This window comes from Tachypleus tridentatus, chromosome 3, assembly GCF_004210375.1.
Source record: "Tachypleus tridentatus isolate NWPU-2018 chromosome 3, ASM421037v1, whole genome shotgun sequence".
In the NCBI taxonomy this organism is placed as follows: Eukaryota; Metazoa; Arthropoda; class Merostomata; order Xiphosura; family Limulidae; genus Tachypleus; species Tachypleus tridentatus.
In genome coordinates, this window is record NC_134827.1 from 27,455,556 (window position 1) to 27,481,417 (window position 25,862).

The 25,862-nt window shown below is 36.5% G+C and overlaps 1 protein-coding gene across 12 annotated transcripts in view; it reads left to right on the forward strand.

Annotated features, from left to right (window-relative positions):
* The first annotated feature begins 7,248 nt into the window (after nt 1-7,248).
* The window catches only part of LOC143246596 (oxysterol-binding protein-related protein 2-like), a 65,110-nt gene continuing 46,496 nt past the window's right edge, over nt 7,249-25,862 (forward strand). For 2 of the 12 annotated variants that reach the window (XR_013026055.1, XR_013026054.1), the window contains exon 1: nt 7,269-8,453. Coding sequence is in view for 6 of the 12 variants with exons in the window: in XM_076493598.1 (XP_076349713.1) it covers nt 8,383-8,453 (71 nt within the window). In the remaining 6 variants the exon portion in view is untranslated. Of the gene's footprint in view, nt 8,454-25,862 lie in introns of all 12 variants that reach the window. The other 10 variants (XR_013026056.1, XM_076493598.1, XR_013026058.1 and 7 more) reach the window with 10 other exon arrangements.

Consider the following 25,862-nt stretch of genomic DNA (forward strand, 5'->3'; position numbering starts at 1 on the left):
TTTACAGATACTGCTGAATTCTTGCAAGCATTTTTTTTTTATTTTGAGCCTTTATGAACTACAAACCGTTGTTTATTATTATGTTAAAAGCATCGAGAGATGTGTATAGTGTTTCTGAGTGGAATGGCTCTCTTTTTATTCTCACTTTCCGAATGATTAAATCGACCAAGATTGGCTTGGGTTATAGATTTGGAAGACAAATTGTCGTAAATGCTCTGATGTGCAAGATTTTGGTTTTCTTGGGTAACAATAAAGACTTCTTACATCCATATTGTCCAACAGTATCACTTTTCGAACATCCTTCCTCGAAAATAACTGACAATCCACCAGCCATAAGCCTAACGTGGAAAGATTTCACTTCTTGTGGAAGGGCGGTTGTATGAACCAAATATTACTGAAGGCGTTAAAAATGTAGTCCATAGTCCATGGCTTGTTTCTAAGACGACGCACCATTGCAGAAGCAAATGCAAGCCCTTCTTATAAGATGTGATTAACCCTCCGTATTTATAGGTGTAAATATAACAAACCCGTAAGCCTACTATATTAATAAATTATTACATCTGTTCTATTTTATTTTTCCCGTTTTTCTTGGCAGTGACAAGATAGAACTTGGGAACAAGGAGTTCCACACCAACTCCATTGGGTGAGCTGTATTTTCACTATATTTTCAGTGGTGAGCGTTTTGTTACTGTAATATGTTCTCTAACAGATAATTGGAATCAGAGGAAATACGACCAGCACGCATCGCTTTCAACAAATAGTCGTTAATAAAAGAAACGCGAAACGAAAGGAAAATAAATATACTATCAGTTACGTCTCTCTTATTCTGAAAGCATAAAAGCAGAACACAAAAGGATTACGTCTCTGTTCGCATTTAACGTGAATACAAGAAAAGTGTCAACGCGATTTTGTTGCATGTAAGAGGACGATTGTTTGTTTGTTTTGAATTTCGCGCAAAACTACACGCTAGCCGTCTCAAATTGAGCTGTGTAAGTCAAGAGGGAAGGCAGCTAGTCATCACCATCTACCCCCAACTCTTGAGCTACTCTTTTACCAATGAATAATGGGAATGACCGTCACATTATAACGCCCCCACGGCTGAAAGGGTTAGCCTATTTGGTGCGACGGAGATTCGAACCCGCGACCCTCAGATTACGAATCGAGCGCTTTAACCACCTGGCCATGTTGGACCTTCAGTTCTGTCTTGTCTAACTAACTTCGTATGTGACCAAATCTCTGGGTTTCTAACACTCGTAAAATCTTCTCTTGCATGCAAGGACCGGCATGGCCACGGCGTTATAATGTGACGACTAATCCCACTGTTCGTTGGTAAAAGAGTAGCCGAGTAGCCCAAGAGTTGGCGGTGGGTGGTGATAACTAGCTGTCGTCCCTTTAGTTTTACACTGCTAAATTAGGGACAACTAGCGCAGGATGCCTTCGTGTAGATTTGCGCGAAATTCAAAAAACAAACAGAACAAGATATAGATTAGATAGTTAATTGTTAGCTACTGAGAATCATTGCAGTAAATTTAAAAATAGAAGTAAAGGCATTGATGCGATTTAGGAAAGTGAAAAAAATATTGAATTTTACAAAGTTTCAAACAATAATATAATTTTTTAATAATAATATGATGTCAGTCCTCAGCTGGTACAGCGGTAAGCCTAATGACTTACAACACTATAATCAGGAGTTCGATTCCCCTCGGTTGACTCAGCAGATAGCCCGTTGTGGCCTTGCTATAAGAAAAACACACATCTGATATAAGTATATTTAAGCCAGTGGCGTTCTTTCCGTAAGAACGAGGATAACTAAGAGAGTTTACCTTCTGAGATATATATGTACTACAAAAGGTGGAGTATATTCTATTAAAAGGATTTTGAGCATGCGGATCAATAAGTCACGTGAAATCCACAGACAGTGTAAAGTCGCAGTAGAACGGAGATTCGAATCCTAGACTATCAGATTGCGTGTCGTGCGTTCTAACCACCTATCCATGCCGGTCCCATCAAGACAAGTACCAATCTCTCTTTCTATGTTTTAGTGAAACTCAGAACAGGGCAGTTTGATAACTATTGTAACTCAGTATTCATTTAGTAAGTTGTATTTTTTTTTTTTTTTTTTTTTTTACGATCAGTTACTGTTACACTTGATCGAAAACCGAGCTATGATCATGACACATACCGCGTGTCTTGCAGCCAAAACAACGCGCTGTAGGACACACTATGTGTTATTAACATGAGTAATAGTTTAGCAATTTTCTACTTACTGTATCGCGATCTGTAGCAAACCAAACTATCACATATTTCCTGTGGATGTGCGCTACGGGACTCTTACTTTACCCATTAAATTTCAAGGCAAACCATGGAGAAATACCTCAGATACAATATTTCCAATTGTAATTGAGTTTCTTGCTGATGTATTTCACCGATTATCATACCAAAAGATGAACAGAAAACGTGGCCTAGCTAACACTAATGTATGAATAATATCCGCTGCAAAGTTGTTACCAACGCTATCAGCGTAGTTACAAGTTTGGCCACCAGTTTTGATTTCATTTATTTAAGCTGCGCCATTTTTAATTTTTTTTTTTTTTTTTTTTACAACGATGTTTTTTTTTTTATTTATAAGACTAGAATCACAATTTTGCTTCGGTTCAACGAATGACGAACGCGTTTTAGACTTTGCCATATTGATGTTCCACTTCACGAAACGTGATCTGCAAACTTATCGAAATGATTTTGCTTTTATCTAACAAAGACTTGCATTATTCGTATTTAATGTTAATATCATTCTGTATAACATGGAGATTTTTTTTCAGTTACCTTTACCAAAACTACTACCCGTTAAAATACTGGAACAGAATCTTTACCCGAATTTTTTTTTATAACAATAAAGTAGTTATTACTGCAGGTTAAATGCACCAAAGTTTCTCTGTTGTGATGCTTCCCAGGTGGCTCAGCGATAAGCCTAAAAGCTTATAAACAAACATCTGGAGATATGGCTCTTTATCAAGAAGATTATCTGAAGGAAATCAAGTCGTAGATACAGAGAGCTTGTGAGTGTGCGGAGGAAACAATGGTGTCATCTCTCTCTTAGTGCGCATGCGCTTCTTAAGTAACGTCTAATCGTTCCTTCGTCAAGAGTAGGTATGGTATGTTCCTGTTTGTTCCAGTTATAATATTTCCTTTGTTTGTCGCATCCCCGTCGCGCTAAACATGCTCGCCCTTTCAGCCGTGGGGGCGTTATAATGTGACGGTCAATCCCACTATTCTTTGTTAAAAGAGTAGCCCAAGAGTTGGCCGTGGGTGGTGATGACTAGCTGCCTTCCCTCTAGTCTTACACTGCTAAATTAGGGACGGCTAGCACAGATAGCCCTCGAGTAGCTTTGTGCGAAATTCCAAAACAAACAAATAAATCCTTTGTTTGTTTGTAATTAAGAACGAAGTAGCCCGATTGGCTATTAGAAGCCCAGTTTTTAGCGTTGGAAGACTTGTTGCTGATACACTAGGAGAAGTTCCAGTTGTGATTTAAATTTTAAAAAAGTCTAGGTGTTTACACTTTCTTTCTTACAGTTACCTTACGGCCTTACAGAAGTTATTGTTCTTTCATATAACCTTTAGGCCCGGCATAGTCAAGTAGTTAAGACACTCTACTCGTACGCCGATGATGGCGGGTTCGAATCCCCGTCACACCAAACATGTTCGCCCTTTCAGCCGTGGGGGCGTTATAAGGTGACGGTCAAAGAGTAGCCCAAGAGTTGACGGTGGGTAGTGATGACTAGCTGTCTTTCCTCTAGTCTGACACTCCTAAATTAGGGACGGCTAGCGCAGATAACCCTCTTGTACCTTTGCGCGAAATTCTCACCAACCCATATAACATTTCTGTTCTTTGTATTACATCCTCATACAGGTAATCCTCTACTCTAACTTGGATATATTTTGCACACGTAAACTGTTTTACTCAAATAAATATCACACGTTTATTTTTTCTTAAATAAACAAACAAAAAAAACGTTGTTGTTATTTAATTGAATGTTGAACAACTTCTCCCAAAGTAATACTTCTTGTTTTTCAGTTCTTTTAATCATTAGCTTTACCAATGAAATAATCACGTGCCATTGAACCCATCCATGGACTCTTATTGAACATGTAACATGGTAATCGACGTTCTACTTTCGATCTTGCCAAACCTCTGTTAATTGATTTGTTTAAATTTCGCGCAAAGCTACACGAGAACTATATGCGCTAGCTGTCCCTAATTTAGCAGTGTAAGACTAGAAAGAAGGCAGCTAGTCATCACCACCCACCGCCAACTATTAAACTACTCTTTTACCAACGAGTAGTGCGATTGACCGTCACATTATAACGCCTCCACCGCTGAAAGAGCGAACATGTTTGGTGTGACAGTGGTTCGAAACCGCGACCCTCGGATTACGAGTCGAGTGCCTTAACCGCCCGGCCATGTCGAGCCTCAATTGATTTGTAATCACCTGGTCAATAACATGTATAGAATGTTAAAAGGAAATGGAGTCGTTGACAAGAATGGCACTTGTCAAATATTGCAAGACAAGATGTTTTGTGAAGAGGTGTTAAGAGTGACCATGGGGATTGTGGTTTATTTCAGGTACACATAAAGTAATCAGATATGTCTTTCAATAGTTGTTCACATTTTGTTGTGATTGAGAAAAGGGCTAGTTTTGGGATGTAGGAGAAGAACGTGAGCTTCCCACCCCACGCGCATTGAAAATCCCCTAGCTTTTATGTGATGCTATGGTTAGGCTTGTCACGAACAGCTCTCTTCAGTTGGTATTATTAACTCGCTGTTTGTTTTTCTAATCACGTGCTGAAGAAATATTTTTACACCGTTTCTTATACGTTTCCCATGTACTTGTTTGTATGCATGGAAAGGAGATGTGATATCATAAGTTAACTTGTAGCACAAAAGTTATCACGGTTGTCAAAAAAACAACAAAAAACAAAACATATTTGAGACGCCTGGAGTTGTACTAGTTCTCAACTCCCCTAGCTTTAAAGACACTCCAAATAATCATTGGGGCAAATACACGTTGAATTAATAATCAGTGATGTCGAGAAAAATATACATGTAAAAACGGCTCGTTTGGGTTTAGACAATTTTTTATGTAGGGAAGCGAACAACGTTTCGACCTTCTTTTTTGTGAACCTGACGATGACCGAAGAAGGTCGAAACGTTGTTCGCTTCCCTACATAAAAAATTGTCTAAACCCAAACGAGCCGTTTTTACATGTATATTCGTTGAATTAATTGTTAAATGTGTTATTCGGTCCAACCAATGGTCCACTTTCTCTATCAAAGTTTGCATATAGTTTTCTGAAGTACAGTTCTTTCTTTATTTACACTTCTTTTGTAGCTTACATTCAACGAATTCACTCTCTTTCTTTAAACCTATATTTTATTTTTTGGCTCGTGCACCATTCTTGGAATACTTCCAAAAACCTCTACACTTCTGCATGACTTCAGAGACCCGTATAAACCTCTCATTATAACATAATATTTAGGAACAATAAAGGACACATTGGTCCATCTCAGATGTCCCATTCTGTAAGTCAAACTAAAACTATTTTAAAACAACTTAAAGTCAGTTATTATCAGTCATATTTCCATCAAGCTTTCTTTTAAACTCTTTCAAAATTCACTGCCTTCATTACATCGATTGTTAGTCGCAAACTCTAAAGTAGAGATCTCTCCTCCGTGTTGAATACAGACAAATAAATGGATAGCACGAAAGTCATTCATTGTAAATTCCGAATTTAAACACACCACTTAAAGAAATTCAAAGACTTCAAAGTCTTAAAAAGTTAACTAATTTCAAAATACACACAAGTTAGCCTTTCAGTGGCTCAGTGATAAGTGCATGGGCTTGTAACGTAAAAAACCGGGTTTCGATACTGAGAACAACACAAATAGACTATCTATAGCTTTGTGCTTTAACGAGAAACAAACAAAAGTATTCCAAGTATGCCTAGAAATAGTCCATTGTATAGGTTTCTGCTTCAATAACAAATAAATAAAAATATCCCAAGCATGTCTAGGAATCGTCAATTGTGTAGGTTTGTGTTTTAACAACAAACAAACAATGGTGTCCCAAATACGCATAGCTTTGTAGTTTAAGTCGCTTAAATTTTATAAAAAAATTAATTAATCTGGCGACAATCCTACGAATCACTGAATGTGCATAACCGGCTAAACCGGGTGGGAGAGGGGGTTCATATATCCCTCAAATTTTGATTTATTAATGAATGGTTATTTGAATACGGTCACGGCCCGGCATGGCCAAGTGTGTTAAGGCGTGGGACTCGTAATTTGAGGGTCGCGGGTTCGCATCCCCATCGCGCCAAACATGCTCGCCCTTTGGGGGCGTTATAATGTTACGATCAATCCCACTATTCGTTGGTAAAAGAGTGGCCCAAGGGTTGGCGGTGGGTGATGATGACTAGCTGCCTTCCCTCTAGTCTTACACTGCTAAATTAGGGACGGCTAGCACAGATAGCCCTCGAGTAGCTTTGTGCGAAATTCAAAAAACAAACAAACAATACGGTCACGGTTAGAATAACAAGTGACGTGCCCTCAATCTTCTCTAACCCCCTCAGATTCACATTTATTCAGCCGGCTAAGCCTGCACGTGTCGTTATCTCAAATTTGAACGTTTGTTTGTTTGTTTTGAAATTTCGCACAAAGCTACTCGAGGGTTATCTGTGCTAGCCGTCCCTAATTTAGCAGTGTAAGACTAGAGGGAAGGCTGCTAGTCATCACCACCCACCGCCAACTCTTGGGCTACGGTTTTACCAACGAATAGTGGTATTGACCGTCACATTATAATGCTACCACAGCTGGAAAAAGCGAGCGAGTTTGGTAGGACGATGATTCGAACCCGCGGACCCCAAACTGCGAGTCAAACACCCTAACCACGCGGCCAGACGTCTTGAATGGGCTAAGAAAGAAATTTGATGACAAATATACAACGTTTCGACAACATTATGTCGTAATTACCTGACATGTTATAAGTCAACATTATTTTGTAAATAATTACCATCGTGATACAACTCGCGCTGTTTAAAATTATAAATAATACATTGACGTAAATGATGACGTAGTTTTAGTTTGACACTTTGTTCGATATTTGAAACATAGAAGGAGATTTCCTCACCTCATGTACTAGTGACATTATTTCTTCTTATTTTATATAAAACAATAATTGGTTCACGTTGGTCATTTGAATTACAAGTAGCGTTCTTTCCATATTGACAAAACTTCTATTTTCTCTTTCTGTTCCTAAGCCTGCCTCCCCTAAGTTGTTGGTTCTTACTGCTATCATTGATCTGTCACTCAAGCTACGTCAGCTGTTCTTAGCACGAGGCGCAATCAGAATCAGGAGGGCTAACGCTGTTGTTGATACGTATCACCAGTAAAAGGAAGCTGCTTAGTTGTCTCATAATTTTTGTGCATCTTCGGAAACTTAGAAACCGCGTAATCGACGTTCAACCTTTCCATGTTTCCACGATATTAAATTTGTCGCCGTGAGTTTATGTTGTCATATCGGTTTAAAACTGTGAGGTGAGTTGGATAGGTGAACATTTATAAGTTTTAAGTAGTCGAGTTCCAATCTATAAGATTCTCGTCGAGAATCTTTAAGGATGGCTGAACATGAAGAACTATCAGTGCCAAATTAGTTTCTGAGACTTGTTTAGAATCAGGCTTAGTGTGCGTTGAACAATCTGTATTAAACTTAAACTAAGAACGTGCAGGTCTTCATTGTGAATTTGATCCACTGTTAACGTGATTAACACGTGTATTTAATGTAGTAGTAATTTGCCAGGCTTCGCAGTTGAGTCGGCGAACATAGTCTTTCTGGTCTTCAGCGATTTGAATGCTGCTGAACGTAAAAAAAAAAAATCAAAGTGTAGTCATTTTCACAGTTGGAATTAGAACAGTTAGAGATGACCACATGTAGTGTTATGAATATTCCGTAAACAAGTTATTTTTAGGTGCAGAACAGTAAACGTTGAATTAAGGTATATTATCGCGTTGGGAACGTTATGACTTTGTATCAACTACACAAAAAGTATCGAAATATCCCATAAAACATTCATTAGGACATGTAGAGTTCACTGTCACGTATTTCCGACTAAGTTTGTAAGAGTAAGTATCGACTTCGGTGCAGCGTTAGTTTTCAGTTGTTAAATCGGACCTACGTGAGCAGGTGTTTCTAACTTGTGTGTCTTATCACTACACTATTTTAAACTACGAAGCGTAAATTAATGTGTCATTAGTCCGTTACAACTTGCACCCGGAGGAGAGAGAAATTGACGAGTTGCCTTTCGGACGCAGCAGACCGATCTAGCAATGGCCGGACAAGAGAATACTATGGACCGACTTCGCCCCACGTCTAACTCTAAGATCTTCAAACAGTACAGGTGACAAAAGATTAATTTTATACGAATTGTGTGTCGTATCTATCGAATAGTCTACAGTTACCTTGGTGATTAAAACAACGTATGATTGGTAATATTATTATGAGGGGGAAAACAAGTAATAAAGAAAGATTTTAAATACTGCTTTGGAAACTCGTGTTGTTTTAGATGCGTTTCCAAAATATAATATTTTCGATAAATTGAATTTTATAGATTAATAGATATTTCTTAACTTTGAAGTTTTATTAACAAGTAATAAAGAAAGATTTTAAATCAGAGTAATACTGTTTTGAAAACTCGTGTTGTTTTAGATGCGTTTCCAAAACATAATATTTTCGATATATTGAATTTTATAGATTAATGGATATTTCTTAACTTTGAAGTAATTTTGATAATAGGAAAAAATTCGTAAGTTGTGTTGAATTTTAACGTGGAAAAATATTAAGATGTATACTTATCATATATTGATACCGTGTTATGGCTGTGAATTTAGAAAAACTTATAGATTCACTATCCATAATACAGTATTAATATATACTAAATATATATCTTAAAATATTCTGATATCAAACTTTAGCCTTAGGCTGAAGCCTGTTGTCAAGTTTTCGATTTTTGACGTTAATTCATAAGTTCTAAGTAGATGGCAATGTTATAGACTGATAACTTAGATGGGATTAAAGCTTAGTAATTTATAAAATTTTAGAAAAAATACAAAACTTTTCTTACTAAAAGTAAAAAAAGAAGAGATGTTCTAGATATGGCAGAGTTCTTGCTGAACTCTAGGCTGCCTTTAAGAAATATGGGAAATATAAGGATTCTTGATGTACAAAGTTTTATAATAGTAGTTACAAATGATTTAGATATTTCAAAAATGTTTAAAATTACTTCAAATTGAACTGTTGTGTTAAATTTTAGATAACTATTTTATACGTGTAACATCTAAAGTTTTGAACAATTTTAATGTTTCGAAAAGTTTGTTCAACCAAAAGATAAACCTAATTTCAGCATTATGTATACAGAAAGTTAGTCAATAATACATGTCAGAGCCAACTTAGTCTTATTTTCAGGTATACGTGGTAAAACTCATTTATTTAATTTATTCTTCCATGAATATAAGATAGTGATTAGAAATACATTTGAGAATTAATTTGTATGTAAACGCCATTTCAAAGAAAATATTCACATTTTCGGATCATAAAGATGTTGAGATAAATTACGGGAATATTCCATGTATTTAGTGGAATTGGAAGGCAAAAAAAATGGGTAAGTTTGGGACATCAGGACCATAGAAAAATGGACCCGCAACAAATCACCCCTCAACTGTGATAAATAAAGTGCAGAGTCTTGTAACAGAGGAGAATTCACAAGCACAAAGTTCAGTGACAAAAATCATTCACGTGGCCGAGGCAACAGTATGTAACTCAATCAAAAAGTATTCTCTTCTATAAAAGTAACACAAGTCTACAAAATTGCTTCTACAACGCATGTGTTCAATCGTTACCCACCTGAAGTAGCAGAAAAATTAAATGGGTATTCGTGCTATTTTTTTACAAAAATGTAACTGGCAAGTTGCCAGAAGCAGCACCTTTGAATTCCTGTGCTATCGAGTTGTCGAAACTGGTGCTGGCTAATCTTCGTTCTCTAACACTAGATAAACTGTGGCAAGCATCAAGGAGGAGGGATATGCTTTGGACATGAGAACTTTATATCAGATATTTTTGTAAGGGGAAATACGCTGTAGAACTGAGTTACAGATTCGAAGTCATCAGGCAATACGAGCGGCTTGGTACATCTCCGTAGTCAACCTGTGTGTGTGTGTTTGTAGCTGTTAAGATAGTGGAACTGAAGCACAAATGAAAGGCAGATTTTAGTTTCACTTGGGAGTTAACAATTTAAAAATAAATTCATGTGAGTACAAGTTATAACGTCCTCATTTCTGTGACCTTGCTTTTTAAGACGGCGGACAAGTAAAATAACGTGAAATAATTCTATGGGCAAATAAGTCATTTAACCTATTCCTCCATGTAGATTTAATAATGCCACCTGCTGGAGAGAATCTGAGGTTCGTGACATTTTGATAAATTTTTATGGATGCCATAAACATGATTTTAGACTTGTAAATTGCTGTGCACTTATGTAAGTGCTCTAAGGTTTAACGTGACTTTCTAGATAAGCAGGCGTAACATTACGTATTCTAAATTTCAATTAACTGGCATTTTTAAGGTCAGTTTTGCGTTATATGGTAGTAATATAAGCGTTGCTCAGGCGAAAGAAGACACGTTCTAAATTTAATTGATAAAAAGACTAAAGTTTATAATATTTGAACACATTTCTGTTTGCGTGTGTTTAATATATGTACATGAATGTGTCTCGGTGGTTTGAAATGTAAGCCTGTCTGCACGTGTAGTATGTCCAGGATTGTATTAATAAACAGTTAGGCTACTACGAGTTAGTGAAACTTAAGACCATTAAATAAATACACCATTAGCATGCAAGTAGGAATAACTGTTAGAGACACCTTGGTTAATCAGTATATAGCGAGTGTTGTGTTTAATTAATCTGATATTCGAAGTTTTCGTGAATACCAGGTTTCTGTACATTGAAACTTCGGTAAAAAATGAAAGAGTTTGGTGCTAGCTTTCTTCCATCTTAAGGGATACAATATGGCGGCACTCTAGAACTTCTGTTGTTTTTACACTGTACTTGAAAACCAGTTTAGTTTCATAGGCTTGCCAATTTATAAGTAGATATTTGAACTGCATCATAGGGCAGAGACGATTTGCAGCATTTGACCCATTGTAAAGCAAAAAAATTAGCTGGACGTTACTTGGATGAAATAAAGACATCCATCAGCAGTTATCAAATACTGTTTGAAAAAGTCGAACTTTTAATTTAATTAACTCCGTCGAATGTGTCAGTGTTTTACTTGCATTATTCCTTCATTCAAGAACTACAACACAGTACGATCGCAGTGGGTACACAGTAAATCACCTAAATACCGAAACAGAAAGCAAAACACCATACATTCTCATGCATTGTCGAAACTCGGAGTATAATAAGTGTACCGATCTGTCTGTAGTGATCCATCACGCTGGAGAAAAGAATTATGTAGAATAATAGTAAAGCAGTGGGAGAGGAACAAACAAAAGGAAAATCGAAATAAGCCTTCTAGAACCACCTAATTGGTAATACTCACAAAAAAGCCTAATATAAAAGTTAACAAAGCCAGGATTCATACACAAACGCCTACTTGTTAAGACGATTAAAAGTCAAGACACATGACGAAAAACAAGCCATCGGTTAGCTTCTAGTAAAGGAATTAACAATTGGGCTTAGGTTATGAATTATGCAGCTGATTAGAAAAAAAAAGCCGTCAATTAATATCTAGTAAAAGGAATGAATAATAATTAGGCTTAGGTTATTAATTATGAAACATTATTAGATTATTTATATAAACTACTACTAAAATCGCGCCCCAGGTGGTAAAATTTATCAACTTCTTTTTATCGTTTAATCTTGTCACGTTTCTTTGGTAATCGTGCTCTCTAATTTTCATTTTCGGCTGCCGTGTATTTTTTCGTAGTTATAACACTGTTATTGTGTGACCACTCTGTATTAAGTTTAGAGCACATATTTTAAGTAGATGAATAATATGCACGCTCTTACGCGTACGAACACCATAAAGACGATTAAAAGTTTTAAAAAAATTGTATGATGGTAATTTGAGGCAATCAATAAGAAACGTATACGCTACGGTACAACAACTGATACCCTTACGTTGAATCAATAACTGATGTTTTCCAGTTTTATATTTCCTAGAACAGTTCGATCCGACTTTTTAACATTGCAAATCATTATTATTAGTTCTGTCATACAGCATACTTGTGATGTTTCTACTTTTAAAAGGAATCATAAAGGTGGCCTCATTAAAAAGTGCAGTAATTTAACGCTATTTGAGTGAATGAAAACTCCGAGCCGAGTGTTTCTTTACGGTCACTTACAGCCAGTATTATGTGTAACGGAAAGTATATATTTATTTTACTTTCTACTACGTTTAAAGTGTTTTTTGGTTATGCATATTTTCTCATCTCACATAAACAACTTAGATCGCAGATTACTTTTCGAGAATTTTTATCACTTTGAACAGCGAAATGGATAAAAAGTGACTAAGTGTAAGTTACATTTATGTCTCTTGAAAAAGTCCCTGAAACTGATTGACCGCAAAAAGGGTTAAAACAGAACATAATTCACGTTTGTTTCTGTGGTGCTTCATTATTTCAAAGTCAAGCCGAATGACCACCGGAGAGGTTGAAATGGAGCGAATGTTGGTTTGTTTTTGTGTTACTTCAAGTTGATGACAATGACCAGAGAAGATTAAAATGCTTAGAGAATTATTACAGCTTTGAGTTTGATTGAACTACGAAACCGTATAGACTGTACATAACATACGTACTTGTTATGAACCATGTGGCCCGGCATGGCTAGGTGGGTTAAGGCGTTCGTCTCGTAATCTGAGGGTCGCGGATTCGAATCCCCGTCGCACCAAACATGCCCTTTCAGCAGTGGGGGCGTTAAAATGTTACGGTCAATCCCATTATTAGCATGCGGCAAGCACTATACTGTAATAATATTCAGTTTTTGTCTGTCCTGAAATTGCGCACTCACCTTACTAACCAAATCCAAATGATACATGAGCACTTTGTTTTAACGGATATAAGCAACAAGCAGATGTAAATACATTTTAGTAGGTATTTTGTAAAACACCGTATCAAAGTTCTTAAGGTGTAACATTAGGTATAAAACAAAATTTATTTATTGATAGTAATACGTGTAGGGTAAGTTTAAACTAAAGCAAACAAAACGTATACAAGTTAGGCTTAACTGATGTTAGGCCTAAGACAAATGGACTTTTAGATTTCGGTATTTGCGATTAAAATTATTCTGTGTTCTAGAAATCTTATATTTAAAGTACTGTTGCAATAAAGATATTAATTTAATAGTAAATGTTTTGCGGGTTTCTGCTAGTAACAGAATAATAACTGCACGTGACAAAACGAAAATGTAAATTGAATTGAAATTCCCAGGATGTGGTTGTCATAATTTGCGAGAAACAATAAGACAGCTCCGCATGGTCATGTGGTTGAGGCGCTCTACTTCTGAGGATCTCGTGCTCGAATCCCCGTCACACCAAACATACCCACTCATTCAGTTATAATCTGACAGTTAATCCCACTGTTCGATGGTAAAAAGAATAGCCCAAGAGTCAGCGATGGGTGGTAAAGACTAGCTGTCTTCCCTCTAGTCTTACGACGCTCAGTTAGGGACGGCTAGCGCAGATAGCCTTCGTGTAGCTTTGCGAGAGATTCAAACTAAACCAAATAGCATCTTTTGTTTATCTACTGTTTGCAAATCTGTAATTTGAAAATACTTTTACTGAAGTAAAAAAATAGGCTACATTAAATCACTAATAAAGTAGTCTCTATCGAATTCTTTTTATTTCGTTTTTGCAAAATATTTCATTTTGATGGGATATATTCCCCTTGACAATACATCTATCACTCACTGCCTTGAGCAAGAACATATTCTTAGAACAAATTGACCGGTATTTCCACCATATTTCTGTCGCAGGATGTACATCTAGGATTAGTTTTAGAGAAAAAAATTACCATATGTCGCTATCATCAAATTACGCTAGAGTGATTGAGAAAATGGTTGGTGAGAGAGGAGGACGTTTCCAAAAATAACTTTTTGGCACATTTGTGGGTTAAGCAGCGAAATTTGTAGAACTGAATGATAATTCTGGACATGTTGGCTACTAATACGACGTAGAAATTTCATGAACTCTAATTCCTGGTAATCCAGATTTGTGGTATGGGTGTAAACATCCCGAAACTAGGGATCATTACGAGCACTTCTGTTTGTTTTAGAATTTCGCGAAAAGCTACACGAGCGTTATCTGTGCTAACCATCCCTAATTTTGGAGTGTAAAACTAGAGGGAAGGCAGATAGTCATCACCACCCACCGCCAACGAATAGTGGGACTGACCGAAACATTATATCATTCCACGGTTGAAAGGGCAATCATGTTTAGTGTGGCGGGGATTCCAACCCTCGACCCTCAGATTGCGAGCCGAGCGCTATAACTACCAGGCCATACCGAGCCCCAAGTCTTCACAACTTGGAGTTATTTTGTATTTAAAGAATAAAGAAATCAACGTAAAGTGATAATTACAGTTAATAATCTATTGTTTTATTTATCTTTATACCTAGTTTTGTTTTGGACATTTATCTCGCGCCATCATTGTGGTTGTACAAGAAACTACCAAAACTACACAGTTTATCTAACCCTAATTTAATTCAAGCATATTTTTGCGGCAAGAAGGCGCGAAACACGAACCCTACATTCATAGTATGGACCCTTAGCTAACTGTGCGTTGAGTGTTTTGCGTTCTCCATTAACCAGCTTATCAAGCTTCAACTTGTCCTCTGTGCTTGTGTAACATCCACATATTACATATCTTGTCTCATAGCACAAGTTTATCCACAGATTTCTGTTCTCATTTTGGAACGCATTAACTCGGTAATGGTATCTTGTTAAGCCAATTCTGAGTGGTTATCTTTTTGTAGTTTGACCGGTCTAGGAACCTAGCTACTGTTCTGTTGGATATTTACATTGTATTTTTAACCTTCGGTTCAAAAGATACCTTGCATCTGTCGCACGAAACAAGAGATATTTCTACATCTCGGTGCCTTTTTATGATGCAAGCTGTAAGAAAAATATATTTTGCAGTTCTGGCGTTTTACGAAACGAATCTGGACTCAGCTTCCAGAAGAAAAAATTGAATTTCTTTCTTAAGAGAGCAAGAATCTGCCTTCGAGTCCTAGCCTTAACCTAGTCTTATTTTATCTGTTGGTTGTGTGAGCAAGATATAAATTCTGTTCACTTATTTATTTTCTCTATAGTTATTTTTCCTATGTTTTGTTTCTTGCTGTGGTTTAATAAAAGTTGTATTTTCGATTTCAGCACCGTGTCACGTCTTTTATTCCATCTGGACATTTTTTCTTGTACAACTTAAATCTATGAATCTATCATTTTTTCTATAGGGTTGAAATTGCAAATCTGAAAATTCGTACGTACACTCCCATGGACCTATTGTGAACCCCCATACCAATTATGGTGAAGATCCGTTTACATTCTGCGAAGTAGTTAAATGGGCGTACAATAGATAGTGCTATAATATTTTAACGTATTTATTTTAGCTCAGTTTATTACGGAATCTATTTGTTTCAAGAACAAAATCGTGCTTCATCCACGTGGCTAATTTTAAACAAGACAGCAACAACTATAACTTAATGTAACATTAATAACAAATAACCATTTGACCTTACGAGGAAAGAAGGTTTTTAATTGTCCTAAATCGTCCTTAAGCAAAAACAACAATTAATATATCACTTCTGAAATTTTCGCTCTGCTTACAGCCAAGGAAACATTGTTATGGTGTCCCATGAGAAAACCTTTTCTTATTAACATCTCATAAATACTTGGGCACATTTGTCAAGTGCTTGGTTGCCCCATGTCTTACAGCTTTTGTTTTATCTAACTATGTTTTACAGTTCGAGAGATCGCGAGAAATTGTATAAGAAATAAAACTTTGAGTAAAACTCCAACGAAATGTTATAATGAATTGTACGTCCTGACTATTTGTTCTGTTCCACTGATTAATTACTAATTAACGTCCAGGCTCTTCTATTTCTTCTTAGCTTCTGTAACGGATTAGGAAAAAGTAACTGAACATCTTGTCGTTTAATTTGAGCTTGTAATTATCCCTAGTATTAATAAAACATTGGCAGAAGTTCAAAGCCTTCGAAGGATAGAAATCTTTGAGCAAGTAACACTTGATTTACTGTACCTAGCTCATTCACTAAATGTTCTTTGTGTATCCGTCTCACCTAGCAACTGTACAGAAAAAACAGATTGACAGGCGCCAGAAATGATTTAATTAGTGTGTATACAAAGTATGCACTTGCTATATATTTGACTATATGTTATTTTAACCCTGCGTATTCTTCATTAGTAAATTACTTAGACCATTTGAATATATTTTAGTACAAAAGTAATAATTTTTTGTATATTATATATATACCAATGTGGAGAGTTGATTTGTAAATTAAAACTATTTAATAGTTAAGATTAATCTATCAATTATAAACAAACTACAAAAGCCCAGCGGCCGCTGGCGATATTTTGTCAGGTGAGGCGCAATGCTACACATGGCTACCTTTGCATCGGCTGAACTCCATGCAATTCAGGTCTCGTAGATTCTCGTTCTTCATTTCCTCGTTAGGCGCCTAATACTTGCCTAACAAAGTTCTTCTGTTGGCATAACAACGAGCTTTACTTTTGCGCTCATTATTCTTGTGAACGTACTTACTGTTTCTTTAAGCATAATAATTACTCGCGACCGCTGCTTTAATAGCATTAATTAATGTTTTATTACAGTGAAAATACAATACAGTAAACATTTTAATTATGTTGTTTTAAGTCTTCGAGATTAGTGAAATGTAAATTATGCGTGAACCAGTGCCTCGTTCGACGAGTCGCCACTGTACAGAACAAATACATTTAACAATGTTTATGGTTTTTATCTACTTTTAGTTTATAGTTTATTTAAGTTAGATGAAAATAATAAATGTTTAACAGCATTAATAATGAAAACCCCTCATAGTTAAACAGAAGCTTCTCGAGGTCCGTTCACGTGGGGTTAGTTTTAATTAACTGAATATCATAACATGTTAAACATAAACTGGTATTTGCTGAGTAACTTAAACACTAAGTTGTCGATTTTGAATCTATTACCTGAGTAAACAGTAACGATTTACATAGCTTGACTTCCTCAACCTCAATAGAAAGTTTGTGGAAGATTAATATGAAGTGACTGTCTTTAGGTCTACAGTGACAGTTTGAAGCAAGTTAACGTGAATTTGGATGTCTTTAGTTCTAGCAAGTTAACAAAGAAAGCTTGTAGCGTATTAATGTGAAGTGATTGAATCTTTTGATAAACACGCTTTTGTTTGATCTTCTTTATTAAAAGGGCTGGACGTGGTCTAGTTGTTAGTTTGTAGAGCTACCCGATCAAAAGGCTCCCGATGCAATGTCTGTAAATAAACTGACCATTTTCATTTATCAATACGTTATAAGAATGGATGTTAAAAACGTTATTTACGTCAAGGTAGGGAAAAGTTCTCGTGGCAGCAGTGTACTCGCTGCTGATTGGATGCTTTGTTTTTGGTCATTAGTCCAAAATTATGGAATTACCTGAATCCTAAAGGCTCTAATCGTTTAGATCCCATGACACTTAAGGTGTATTTAAGGTTGAAATTCTACTGTATCCGTTTTCCTTATTTTCTGAAGTCCCTCGTTCAATATTTGCAACCACTATGTACTACATTTAATAGTTTGCTAAAGAACTCGTTGTCTTTCTTTGTAAGCACTGACAGGAGAAAATGGTATGACATTATTATCGTGAAAACGTTTAGTCTCGGAAGAAGTTTCTCTTTTGGAGTATTGAAGAATTAGTCCTAACTTTTGTGTAGAATTGAGTGCAAATACTTCCCAACTTTCAAATTCCTCGTTTACAGAACTGGCTTTTTAGTACAGTGACGAACTTTTACTATCAACTAACTGCGATAGTAGATTTAAATAACACCCATACTTCGTAAAAGAAAGTTTGTTTGAAAGGTTAAATATTATTCATTTAAATACAAGTTCTAATATTAATTTCCACTGTTCTTTTCCACTCTTTTTTTCATTATATACCAATTAGGCTTAGTATCACACTTTTACACGCCAGGACCCGGCAAGGCCAGGTGCTCGACTCGTAATCTTAGGATCGCAGGTTCGAACCCCCCATTGCACCAAACATGTTCGCCCTTTCAGCCACGGGGAGTTATAATGTAACGGTCAGTCCCACTATTCATTGGTAAAAGAGTAGCCCAAGAGTTGGCGGGTGAGTCGTGATAAATAGCTATTTTCCCTGTAGTTTTTCACCGCGAAATTAGAGACGACCAGTGTAGCTCCCCCTCGTGTAGCTTTGCGCGAAATTGAAAAACAACAACAACAACAAAACAAAAAACGCAACAAGCTTCCAGACATTAGTGAACTATACGAAAACAAGTCAGTGATTTGAGGTTTGTGAAGTTTAAAGTTCAAGTACGAGTTTAAACTTATTCCTGACAAATTTAGTGAGAACTGAAAATATAAATCTTTATTTTGAATGCTCGTGCAAGTGTTAGTTCGATGTCTCTCCGTGTTGAAAAATTAGTTCCCTGCATACGAGACAATTACAGCTGCTACTAAAAATTGGTTGTACGCACGCGTTCGTAACACGGTTATCAAATCATGTGTGTTTCAGTTGTACATGGGACTAAATTTATGTTTTTATAATATCATTGTTGACCTAAAATAGTTTCAATTAGGAAAATCACTAACTTTAACTATGATAAAAATAAGGGTTTACAAAACCTTTTTTACCTGCTTAATACGGGTTATTTTTGGTTAGCATCACATAAAACGAATATTTAGTCTTAACTGAAATACTGTTTTCAAACACAATCATTACTGTGTAGTTCAATAATCTTTTTTTCTGGTTCGCAGAGGCTTATAAAGATGAGTCTTATAGAGGGAGTGAATCGATTTTTGTTTTTTTTATGATGTGCATGCTATTTGAATAATTCATATAATCATAAAACGTGTAGCGACTCTACCAACAAAGAGGTATACACACCGTGACGGTTCACATAAAAATAAAGCGCCGTATTGGCATAAGAACAAAACAAAACTCCTCAGGATAGAACATCGAAATGAATACTAAGTGATAATCTCGAGGGTTCTACAGACAAGTACGGCTTCACCACAATGGGCCTTCTGCCTCGCAGGAGGTGGAGTAACTCGTGTACTCTTGTTACTAGTGTCTTTCTGGCTGTGAGTTTGTGTCCTATTGATTGTCAATCTTTTATATTTCGAAGTTACACTATATGGAGCATTTGTTTCTTACAGTATTATTCCATCTGAATTTTATGAAGACCTTTGGGGTTTAATTAAATTAGTTTCACCGAATTTTAATAACTGTGTAATTGAAAAGAAATTCGTATGATAATACAATGGAGCGCCATTAAGCCGCGGGACAGTAAACCGCGAAATCGCTTAAGCCGCTGTAGCAAGTCTTGTCCCAAAATTTTTGATGTATTAAATCTACTACCTGGCTTTTTAAAGTTTCTCGCACTCTCCTTGTCTTTATAACTTCAAGGGGATATTTAAAAAGGATTTGCTTTAATTTGGGAAATAAATAAAATATATTACAATAGAAATCGACCGTTAATCTACCTTATCCGCTATGTCAGCTTTATGGAGGCCGCCATTGTTACCGAATCACACCTCTCCATACATTAAAGTTAATCCGCGGTAAATCCGTGAAAAAAGTGATCAATAATTAAAGTATTATTTTTAATTCGATAATCCGATAGTTTTATGGAATTGTATAAATATTGGCCACAAATTGGCCAATAGAAATCACTTCAGTTTCTGAATTAATAGTGAGCATATCATATTGACATGGCGGCCCGCATGTAACACGGGAAGACGAAATTTTACAGAGAAAAGCGAACTATCGCAATGTATTGGTCGTTTGTGTTAAAACGGCACTTGTCAATTGTATCTGAATAGTCTATATATTAATATTATAATGATCACGCAATGGCCCGGATGAGGCTCTTCGGCGGAGCTGTTGGCGACTTCGGCTTTTCAGTCACAAAGGTTTAAGCCGCGGTTAAGCAGGTTGACCCCCCCCCCAATACCGCGGCTTAACGGCGCTCCACTGTATTCTATACCTGTGTTTTTTTCTAAGATTCTAAGATACCAAACTGTTTTGATATGATTACTTTTATAAGTGTCTGCTCTCAAGATTCACGATGTAGAACATTTTAAAAAAGTGAACAAACGAAGGATGGACAACTCTCGAGCCCGGATAGATTTAAAACATTGGAAAGAACTTCACGATTTGAGATTAATATATCGGAATAATTTAAAAATTCGATTTTGCTGTGAGGAATATTCATTTTCGATATACATATGTTTCTTTTTCTCAAATTATGATCCCGTATATGAACGTGTGCGCTTACTGTTCTATTAAGTTAAGATGTTTTTGTACACGTGATGCACGTCGGTTGTTGATGTACGAGATTAAAATTCACCAAGATACGAACTACTTTTGAGAAAGGATACGGCGCAAAGAGTTCGGTAATTTTAGGCTTCAGAAATTTGTATTTGTGAGGCATGGTGAATGAAATGTGTCACTTCTTGAGCACTACCTTCTTATAAGGGATTTTCAGCCTTCAAACTAATTAGTTCAGGGCTCGTTCAGTTGCATACTTTGAATCGAACTTTAGGCCTACCTACAAACAGCCTAGCAACACAATCACTAGGCCTCGTCGAACTCCACGATTAATATTCTATAACATAGAATCTATATAGTCAACAAAATTCGATGTTCTAGCAACTTTTCCGAGAACCGTGCAATAATTTGATGATAATATTATAATGAATAGAAAAGGAAAGTAAATATTTTGATAGTACATAGCTAACAGGTTTTAACTGACGCAGAGAAATACAGGGAAAATATTCATATATTTACAATTTAAGGCTTGTTGCTACTAGCTAATAATACAAAGAATATGACTTAGTTCATTTATTGAGTTAATCGTGTAATGTCACGTGCTTATAAAACCAAGAACATATTGCTCACTCGACCGCTAAGTACCTGGTACAGCGTGTGGGTGGCTCCTGCCACTGATAAATGTTTTTTTTTGTTTTTTTGTAGGGGAAGAGATGAGGGCTAATTAGCATGATGTTACAGAACTAGTGTTATTTATTTTACCTGCAGATGTGTTTTTTTTTTTTTATTTCGCGCAAAGCTACACGAGGGCTACCTGCACTAGCCGTCCACAATTTAGTAGTGTAAGACTAGAGAGAAGGCAGCTAGTCATCACCACCCACCGTCAACTCTTGGGCTACTCTTTTACCAACGAATAGTGGGATTGACGGTCACATTATAATGCTCCCACGGCTGGGAGGGCGATCCTCATGTCAGCTGTGTCAACGATGTGATCTTGAGTTCTCAGGAACTCTGTGTCGCATTTTTGTAATATTTAGACATGTGTGGTGGTCAGTCTTGAAAGACATTGTGAGAATATAAGATGTCACAGTGTTACGAATGTCAGAATATGTATGGTATCACAGTGTATATGAATATTAGATGCCACAGTTGATAAGTTTTTCAATATTCGTGACGATATTTTTTGTCCTTACGCAGCTAGTTCTTGTAAATAACTCATGTTACAAGTCGAGCGCCTTAAATACCTGGCTATGCTGGGCTAGCATTCAAAGTAAAAGAACTATTTAACCTTGTATTTTAATTTAATAACATCCCACGGTGGACATACAACCTAAGATTCGTAGCACGATTCCTCGTGGTGGGCATAACCGACAGACCACGTGGCTTTGTTCTAAAACAAACAAAAACTGTTTCTATAGATGTAATGTCAAACTTGTACTTGTATACTTTATATTTGGATCAGATATTTAACATAATAAAGAATACCAGTTGGTAATAATCATGAGTTGGCGTTGGATGGTGATTGGCTAGTTGCCTTCCCTCTGGTCTAACACTGCTAAATTAGGGACGGCTAGCGTAGATAGCCCTCTTGTAGCTTTGCGCGAAATACACAAACAATCGTTCTAAAACACAATGTAATAACCTGTCGACGTAATGTGAAATCCGTACGTGTATAATTTATTACATTAAATAACTAAATTCATACCACTACAAATATCTTATTGACCATACATTACAGAAGTAAAAAAAAAAAAAAGCCTATCTCAACTAGCAGCTGTTGTTAATCCAAGAAAACTGCTTCGAACTTCAAAGAGTTTAACTTCTCCTGAAATACAAGAACAACAGAAAACAAACAGTAAATGTGCCTTGTTCTCAGCTTTTAATAATAACAAAAACATCTAACGGTGTTAATCTGGATATTATGACGTTCGTCTGTTTAACAAACATGTATCAAATATAGTGCGTTTTTAATTTGGTACATAAGCTGCGTCCTGTTTAAAAGTGTAAAATCTATTTTAATCAGTTATTAGGAGAAAAGTAACATTTTGTGATAGTAGGTTGTGGTTAAACTAACTTTCCGTAATGTATTAGTTACAGCATTTTTATTAAGGCGAGGTAGATAGAAGCAAGTAGACTTAGAAACGTACAAAAATGCTCTTTCAGTGACGCAAGTTGGCGCAATAAAAACAAATTTAATACAAAACTTTGCTAGGAGAAAAGTTATGTATATTAGACTGAAAAGCTTCAGTAACTGACAAAGTACCAGTGTGGTATAAGAATATTCACTGTGTTCCATATTATTTGTTAAACTGTTTCATGGTTTATCTGTTTTCGATGTTTTTCGAATTACTTTACTCGGTTGATTTTGTGTTTCCGAGTAACGCAGTGCTTGTGATTTGTTATCGCCTGGTTGCTCGGGTAACACAAAGAAATCAACACAGGGTAAGAGTACAGGCTAATTCAGTTAGTAACTACGGTAACGACTTTCATCAGAAAGTACGTTTTTCATTTTGTTTAACTAACTCAGTGATAGAATTTTGTTTCAACAAAAGAAAAAAGTGACTAGCTGTTTCCCTCTTAATATTTACTTTAACTGTTTTCTGTTTCTGTTGGTAAAGATTTCAGTGCTGAAAATGTGTGAGCTATTCATTGTTCTCAACAATAGTTCCGTGTGCTGTTATTAGGGCTAGATTCTAGCCGCTAGAAGTATTGGTTGGATTTGTTTTGAATTTCACGCAATGCTACTCGAGGGTTATCTGCGTCCACAGTAGGAACTCAAATCCCCTGAACTTCGCGTTTTAAGTTCAAAAACCTACTACTGACCCACCACCTGGTGGACAAGTCAAAAGTAGATAAAAAGGACAAAAACGTTGATATTTACAAAGTATTGTATTTCTTTATTGACGATTAAACATCACCGAACGGATCATTGGATTGACATAAGGATTTGCTTTGGGACATCATGACGGAACTGTAAAAAAGAAATTACACCAGAACTTTTTGTCTATCTTTACTGAAAAACAAATAAACAACAACAACACGAAACGTGAGTGATTTTGACAGCGCACGAATGTTGCATATTGTTTGGTTAAAGTAATAAAAAACCAATGGTTTACAAATTCCACTCGTCACTACACAATTCTTTAGTTTCTATAACTTTGTTTCCAATTTTTAGAGAGGGCCTGGCATGACCTAGCGCGTTAAGGCGTACGCTTCGTAATCTGAGGGTCGCGGGTTCGCATCCCCGTCGCGCAAAACATGCTTGCCCTATCAGCCGTGGGGGCGTTATAATGTTACGGTCAATCCCACTTTTCGTTGGTAAAAGAGTAGCCCAAGAGTTGGCGGTGGGTGGTGATGATTAGCTCCTTTCCCTCTAGTCTTACACTGCTAAATTAGGGACGGCTAGCACAGATAACCCTCGAGTTGCTTTGCGCGAAATTCCAAAACAAACAAACAAAACCAATTTTTAGATTGTATAAAAAATTAATAGTTTGTGGAAGGGATCGAACGCTGACCAATGGTCAGTGAGAAGGACTGTGGAGATGAAGTTCTATGATTTGCATACTTACAAAAAAGAAAAGTCGCGCTCCGCACTTTGTTATAGGAGTGACTGCCAGATCCCAATATTTTATCTCATATAAGTAAACTGTTAGTGATAACCGTCGGAGAGTGGTGTTGGTGACCTGCTTTTCATCTAATCTATCACTCGTTCCTTTTATGTGATATAACTAGCTTCTTGTATGCGCTCAGTCTTAGACCCCAAAATTAATTTTGTCTTGTTAATTTGTTTTTAAATTTTGTGCAAAGCTATACCAGGGCTATCTGCGCTAGCCGTCTCTAATTTAGCAGTGTAGGACTAGAAGGGCGGCAACTAGTAATCACAACTCACAGCCAACTCTTGAGGTACTTTTACCAACTAATAGCGGGATTGACTGCCACATTATAACTCTTCCCTACAGCTGAAAGGATGAGTAATTTTGCTGTAATGGAGATTCGAATTCGCGAGCCCCAGATTACGAGTCGAGCGCCCTAACCACCGGCCCATGCTGGGCCTGATTTGGTCTTACCGGTTATTTTAGCTTTTCACTCCTTTTACTGAGTGAAATGTTTTACTGTTGTTGTAAATGGTTTTGTTTTAAAGTGGTACTCCTGTTTAGTTTGATTTTGTTGTAAATGGTTTTGTTTTAAAGTGGTACTCCTGTTTAGTTTGATTTCGTTTTGTTCGGAAAAGTTATTTCATCCGCCTTTCAAAAAAAAAAAAATCAAAAAATCTAATATACTGTTAAACAGGCGATCAAATATCTTATTTAAATGTGATTATAATATATCAAAGTTCAGGTCACAATGCAGCGTTCTGCTGTGCGTGAATAGCTAAGAATGTCGAAACGTTGTTCGCTCCTCTACGTAAAATATTTTCTCAACCCAAACGAGCCGTTTTTACGTATATATTTCAAAAGGGGTTAAAAATTCCTTTCTTAACTTTACGTAAGATATCTAAGCTGAGGGTTCTCGACCGGTGGAATGTACTGAATTTAACTGAAGCCTGGTAGATTATTATGACGTAATTTGCTAACTTAATTTCCCGCCATTATCTGAACGAACATATCAACAACGCCAGAAGTTATTATCTTGTGATTTTGTACATAGTGCGCATTTTAGCGAAGGGAATGCCAAATTACATACTTTTAGCCTCCCCCCCCGCTGGTACAACGGTGAGTCTACCGTCTTACAACGCTAAAATCAGGGGTTCGATTCTCCTCAGTGGGCTCAGCAGATAGTACGATGTGGCTTTGCTACAAGTAAAACACACATACTTTTAGTAATAAAGTTAGGTTTAGCCCATACGAAGTTGAAACCTTTGATCTAAGTGACACCAGATTAAAACAAAACAAAAAACGTAACGTTTGAAAAATATTTTTCATGTGAAATATACAAATTTTAGCTGAGAAGCAAATTACCCACCTGTATTTTGAGTTTAATATCTTGTCAGTAATCGATAGCAAAAAAAAAAATTCCCTCGAGCTCAAAATAAAATTCTAAATCGAACGGCCCGGTGTGGCCAAGTGATTAAAGCGCTCGACTCGTAATCGGAGGGTCGGAGGTTCGAATCTCCGTCGAACCAAATATGCTTATCATTTCAGCCATGGGGGCGTTATAATGTGATGGTCAATCCCATTATTCATTGTTAAAAGAGTAGCCCAAAAGTTGTCGGTGGGTGGTGATAACTAGCCGCCTTCCCTCT